At 39.1% G+C, this 6,179-nt stretch overlaps 2 protein-coding genes across 2 annotated transcripts in view; one reads left to right on the top strand and one right to left on the bottom strand.

Moving 5' to 3' along the window:
* Positions 1-5,197, bottom strand: part of LOC104720747 (Niemann-Pick C1 protein-like) — a 9,859-nt gene extending 4,662 nt beyond the window's left edge. Inside the window, exons 1-21 of the mRNA XM_019232514.1 lie at positions 5,048-5,197; positions 4,664-4,785; positions 4,457-4,550; positions 4,253-4,360; positions 4,004-4,120; positions 3,735-3,885; positions 3,397-3,644; positions 3,148-3,315; positions 3,003-3,049; positions 2,768-2,885; positions 2,569-2,652; positions 2,378-2,473; positions 2,156-2,257; positions 1,910-1,978; positions 1,660-1,755; positions 1,487-1,588; positions 1,271-1,384; positions 1,068-1,151; positions 577-705; positions 289-487; positions 75-218 (exon numbers count right to left, since the gene is read on the bottom strand). Of these exons, the coding sequence (XP_019088059.1) occupies positions 75-218; positions 289-487; positions 577-705; positions 1,068-1,151; positions 1,271-1,384; positions 1,487-1,588; positions 1,660-1,755; positions 1,910-1,978; positions 2,156-2,257; positions 2,378-2,473; positions 2,569-2,652; positions 2,768-2,885; positions 3,003-3,049; positions 3,148-3,315; positions 3,397-3,644; positions 3,735-3,885; positions 4,004-4,120; positions 4,253-4,360; positions 4,457-4,550; positions 4,664-4,785; positions 5,048-5,083 (2,428 nt within the window). The 5' untranslated portion in view covers positions 5,084-5,197. The remainder of the gene's footprint in view (positions 1-74; positions 219-288; positions 488-576; positions 706-1,067; positions 1,152-1,270; positions 1,385-1,486; positions 1,589-1,659; positions 1,756-1,909; positions 1,979-2,155; positions 2,258-2,377; positions 2,474-2,568; positions 2,653-2,767; positions 2,886-3,002; positions 3,050-3,147; positions 3,316-3,396; positions 3,645-3,734; positions 3,886-4,003; positions 4,121-4,252; positions 4,361-4,456; positions 4,551-4,663; positions 4,786-5,047) is intronic.
* LOC104720750 (protein LAZ1-like) overlaps positions 5,340-6,179 on the top strand; it is a 4,778-nt gene continuing 3,938 nt past the window's right edge. Inside the window, exons 1-3 of the mRNA XM_010438628.2 lie at positions 5,340-5,775; positions 5,891-5,947; positions 6,079-6,179. Of these exons, the coding sequence (XP_010436930.1) occupies positions 5,596-5,775; positions 5,891-5,947; positions 6,079-6,179 (338 nt within the window). The 5' untranslated portion in view covers positions 5,340-5,595. The remainder of the gene's footprint in view (positions 5,776-5,890; positions 5,948-6,078) is intronic.

Consider the following 6,179-nt stretch of genomic DNA (forward strand, 5'->3'; position numbering starts at 1 on the left):
GGCACAAAACCCTGCCTAAATTAAAGTAAATGATACAGTTAAAAGACACTAATTCTAAAATTTCCAGAAGTAACCTTCAACAGATTCTTGAGAAGATAACGGAACTTTTATGCAAGGGAAACAATCAATCCTGTTATCCGCAGATCTTTTGCAGTCAAAAATGATTAGCGCAACAAAAGCGGTGATTTGCAGAAAGAAGTCCAGCATGATAGCCAAAGCTGCGCAAGTGAAGAACAATGTCACAGACTCACAAGTAATGTACACAGAGAGCACCAAATATGTACAAACCTGCAAACATGGAGAAGATACGACATGCTGGCATTGGAACAAAAGCTCCAACAGCAAAAGCCAAGACCTCGGATAAACTTGCCAACGTAATGGATGGACCTACTTCAACAAGTGCAGAGCTAATCCGTTCCTCTAAAGACACATCACGAGGTTGTCTCTTTACAGCATGAACCAGTATGCACATATTATCTACTCCCACCTGTTATAGAAAAACAATTAGTATATCCAGCATCAACAGATATACCAAAATTCCACTGTTCCTACTACGAAGACTGAAAACGAACTTACAGCCAGGACTAGGAACGGGATGACTTCCATTATGATCAATGTGGATTTAACTCCAAGGGCACTGAAAAATCCAACAGATCCAAGTACAGAAAGCAAGACAAGCACAACCCCCGAAAGACCGAGCAAAACCTAGAAGTCATGCTATTCGTAAGTTATCTGTGTAAAATGACTGTACATCCACAATACTTTAATTTCCCCAGTCCTAGATAGTTGACAGTGAATATTTAGTTTCAAAGATCATATACACTCATGGTAGAGGGGGTAAGGAAAAGAAAGGGAGTATCAATAGTTCCGTGAAGATCCCCCTAACAAATATTCAGGCATTAATATAATTTCACCGAACGGCGAGGAAAGTAATTCCTAGCATATCATAAGATTCCCATTATTCAATACGTTGCTTCTCCAAAATCTAAAGGAATACTCACGTGATCTAATACAACTGAAATGTCTATAGAGGAACAAACTTGAGAGGAAGATCAAGACACACATACCTTCGATGAAATATAAAAAGTAGAGAACTGCGGCGCATCTCCAAGTGTAACGGAAATGTAAACAAACATAACCAAATAGCTTGCCTGATGATGGAATACAAAAACAGATCACTGGCATGTAAATCTTGGTAGGACACATTACCAAAGAAAATCTGGGCAGGAAGATGGTAAGAGATAGCTCTCAAAGATGTTTGTTATCGTACAGCTATTGTTATAACATCAGCAGTGCTTTCTCTTATCAGTTCTTCCTCTATTGAGCTTTCGGATGAAAATGAAAGACTCAAATTCTTGGATCGCACCATAGGTAACAGCTCCTCCTGGAAAGTACAAGTAAAAACACTTATAATTTTGAAAGAAAGTGACCAATTTCTCTGGAGAAAAAGAAAAAAAAAAAAAATTAAGCCCTGGGAAAAAAGAACCTTTGCTAATTGAATGAACGATTTTTCCCATGCTACTGCCCTTTCATTGCTTGAATCACCAATGGCATTGTTAACTGGATATGTTACAACAAACGCAGTAGCCTGAAAATACAGTTCGTTTAGGTCAGATTAATAACCAAAAGGTACTGAACAACTAAGTTCCGAACCATTACCTCCGAATAGTTATTCCCCGAGAATCCTCCCAACACTGCACTAGGATCAACAGGCGCCTTAAAAGCGCTCAAACACATCTCTGATGAAGTGTAATGCTGAAGGTTGAAGAGCGAGGGTATCAGAAAACAGTATAAAATCACTAATCAAGAGGGCAGACATTCAACAATGTAATTACATAGTGAATGACTCAAATTCCCCATCTTCGACAAAAATATTGGCTATGTGTAAGATACTGAACAAAAATTAAACCTGGAAACAGTACTTAGCATGCTCAATTCCTCCATAATCATCAAAAGTTCCGGAGTCCATCTTGAAATACTGAAAATGTGAATTAAAAAGCGACGTCAGTAGAGAAGAGATTCCATGTGCAAGATGAGTTTTTATGTTTAAGAAGTTGAGAAAACACATGGAGGTACTCTGTGTATATATAAACCATGAGGAGTTTCACAAAATATTAAAACCATTGAGAAGTTCACGAGCTTAGAAATTATCAACCTGCAGAATACTCTGAGTGGCGCAATCACCTCCCAAAGGCTTCAAGCATATGTCAGTCAGAACGACATTCGAGCCGGTATAATTTCCACGAATTTGATCGACCTGTGATATTTGGGGGATAAGTAATAACAGAAACAGAAGAAAAAAAGAATGATACTGAAAGAAAATGATGTAAAACTCCACTTGGACTAGCATTTTGGTTAAAAGCATTTTTACAAATACCTTCTCTTGTATGTCAAAAAGCAAAAGAATATTTTCATCTGTCACGATACTAGGCGCCCTGCCACTTTTGGGATCAGGAACAGTGGCCAAGATAAGCTTTCATGACACAGAAGGAAATCGTGAACAAAGGTTATATATTGTAAATAATAAACTAGTATATAGACAGATGAAGCAAAATAATATAGAACTACCTGCTCGATTCTGTAGAATGGTGAAAGGTGGCTATCAAAAAACTTTTTCTCTTCTGCTGCTTTGCTTCCAGGACCTACCCACAACTACAAAATGTAGAAATCCACATGAACAATCAGACCAGTACGTAGTGGCTTCGCTTTTGAATCCATGTCATAAAAAATTTCGTGTAACCATGATCCTAGCAGAGCTAATACATACCTTTTCTGGTCGTGTTTCCACCTTAAACTTAAAGAGACCTGAACTGAGAGCAAGAACAATAGCCACCGAAATGAAAAGAACAAGAGATGGACTTCTAGTAATCCATGACCCATATGTTCTGAGGCAAACAATTGGAAACAATTACAATATCATCTTCACAGTTCTGGTTTTTCTAATTGTATGAGATACCTTGTGGGTAAAATATAGACGAAGAAAAAAAATCCTGGAGATTTACCTGTAAAATTTTTCCAAGTATCTCTGAACAGGAGCATGTCGTTGCACCTAAGAGAAGGATAGTTCAGCATATATGTGACTATATAAATGTAGTATTATATACAAACACAGAAGAACCCCAATTTCTAGCCAATACATTGATATACCTTGACACCAAGTGTGCGTTGTGCCTTGGGTTCACTAGTAATTCCATCTTCTTCGGCGCTATCACCAGGCTTGGTTACATCTCTTCTTCGATTTAACACACCCCATCCGAAGAAGCAAGACACCAGCACAATATATAAAAGTGCCATTGATAACTCAATGCATCTAACCTGAAATGTAAAATCAGCAGTATCAAATCCAAGATCATACCAACCTAATAATGGTCTAAAGGAAAAGTGTATAACCCACACCTTAAGAGGACCGATTCTGATTGAGCAAGAGTTATCCTCATGGGGCGGAAGGGGTTCGGGACTTGAGCACGCTGGTGAGGAAGGGCAATCACCACAAGAGCATCCAAGGGATGTGTCACCACATGAATAAACAGATAAGTTCATCGGCACCATCACAGATGACTCAGGAGTAGTCGATTTGAAGTTCATTGCATAGGGTGAACCAGGGACGCCAGGTGGTGCTTTCTGACCAAGAAACGTAAACCACTCTGAAAAAGCAGAAGTAAAGATGAAATCTAGAACTTTTGAAACAAGGATGAAAATCGTATAGAAGGCCTTGAAACAGACTGCAGGAGCACCTCTGAAGTTTTGGGCACCACCACCAACAAAGTTTATGGCACGTGTGTTCATAGTTCCAAATTTCACCTCCTTACAGGACTCGTAAAGACCTTCTCCAAACGTATCAGTTATGTGATAGTCTATACTATCCACTGTCGAATTCCCACTCACCTAGAATAAATCCCAAAAGTAGGAAGAATGCTAGTGTTGTTAACCAGATTAACGGGTCTCAACTTAACTAACCGTCAAAAAAGAGTTGAACTAGTGACATGAAGAAATGGAAGCTAACCTCAGCAATAGAAGTGACGTTGATAAAAAGAGACTGATTTGGAGAGCAGGAGAGCTCGCAGAACAAGTTTAAGAAGTTCCTTAAGCATGCAGGACAACCCACAAGAAAAGGAACAGCCTAAAATAGATAGATGGCATCAACAAAAAAAAATTAGTAAATAAACCTAGTTTATTACAAGGATATGAAGAGATATGAGTATAGCAAAAATAAGAGAAAAAGAAAAGTAGATTAGGCAAAGAAAAGTAAAACCTGTTGAACTTGAGACCTCAAAGTGTCAAATTGATTCTCTGTACAACAGACATTGCCACTAATGGTCGGGCAAAGGCTTTGGATTTTGGCAGAAAAGAGTTCATCGGGCTGCAGAAACAAACGAATGGTCAAGTTCAGTCAAAGATGCACAAGGGAAAGAAACAAGTCGAAGGAAAACGACGTAATGTAAAGAAGAAGAAACACCTTAACGGATGGGGAAGCATAAGGACAGTTAAGGACTTTTCCATCGCTGCGTTTTCCACAGATGTCATACATTGCGCAATACTCTTGTGAATGTCTATTATTACAGAGAGGAGAGAGAGAAGCAGCGCACGAATACGACCAAATTATTAGTTGACAATAAGAGATGGAGATCAAGGGACACGTGTATTAATCTCTCTAATAAATTACCTTGGTTCAGCATCAACAGGATGGGTGTTGAGGAGAGAGGAGCTGCTGATGAGGTCTGCGCTGAGTAGAAGAGAGGAGGAGCTGATGAGGTCTGCGCTGAGTAGAAGAGAGGAAGTAAGCAGCTGCAAGATGACAATCATTCGCATATCAGCAAGCACCGATACAAGTAACAACGATAAGAAAATTAAAAAAAAAGTGAACAAGGTGTGTGTAATCAAGCAACAAAATAAGAAACAAAGTAGATGCAGACAAGATACAAAACCCTAGAATAGAAAGCAGATGAAAAGAGAGAAAAAAATTTATTTCCCAAGAGACTTAACTCTAAAGTCTAAAAACTAAACTAAAGAGTAGGCAAGGAGACAGAAGAAAATTTAAGTGGTTTGCCTGAAAAAGGAGGAGAAGCTTGAGAGGGATCGCCATGGTTTGTCTATGAAATTGAGAGAGCACGAGCAGTTGTGTTGGGGTGGGGTTTATACTTTTGGCGTAGTAAGTTGTTGCAGAGACAGAAAGAGAGAGAGAGAGAGAGAGGAGGGGTTGTTGTAGACCAAATCCCAACAAATATCCATCACTTACGGCGATGTGTCATTTTGAGGCGTGGAGAACGCAATGTATGCCGTTTTTTTTTTGTTTTAATTTTATTTTAGAACTCAGAAAAACAAAGTAAAGTAGAGATTATTAGATGGAAAAAAAAGGAAAGAAGGGTCTTTTTGCTTTTTGCATCTCCTTGGCTCCTCCGTGGCTCCTTCTTTCTCTCGGTCTGCCTCCGATCATCAATCATCCTTCAAAATCGCGTGCGGATCCAGTTTAATCTCACTCTCGTTCGTTGCTTTGGGTTTTACCCATAGAAATGAATTTTTGATTAGAAAGAAGAATTGGTCAGCTGCTCGGGAGGAGTTAGTTAGCTTGTTGTATTGGTGATTCCATCAAATAGAATGGAGGAGATGATAGTATTACTAAAAGAGTATTATGAAGAACATATGGTCGGGCTCGTCCTTTCATCTTACTCGGCTCCTGCGTGGGCAAGCTTTATGGCCGGTGCCTTTTTGCTTCTCACTCTCTCCCTTTCCCTTTTTTTAGTCTTCGATCACCTTTCTACTTACAAGAACCCTGAGGTTTGTCTTGTCCCCTCTTCTTCTTCTCTCTTCTTCTTCTTCTTCTTAGGCTTTTTTTTTTTTTGTTTCCCCATTCCTTTTGTCTAATCAAATCATCCCCATTTCTCTCTCTCAGGAGCAAAAGTTTTTGATTGGAGTCATCCTCATGGTCCCTTGCTATTCTATTGAATCGGTTAGTAATTAATTCTGTTATCCATGTGATAATATCCAAAAGTATCATCATTTATACATTGTCATTCATGTTCCTCACCGTTGCTTATCTCATCACGGGATTCTGATCCTAATTCTGTTTGTTTCTATCAGTTTGCTTCACTTGTCAAACCATCCATCAGTGTTGATTGCGGGATTCTTCGAGACTGCTATGAATCCTTTGCCATGTACTGTTTTGGTAGATACCTTGTTGC

The sequence above is a fragment of the Camelina sativa genome, chromosome 11 (genome assembly GCF_000633955.1).
Source record: "Camelina sativa cultivar DH55 chromosome 11, Cs, whole genome shotgun sequence".
Taxonomy (NCBI): Eukaryota; Viridiplantae; Streptophyta; class Magnoliopsida; order Brassicales; family Brassicaceae; genus Camelina; species Camelina sativa.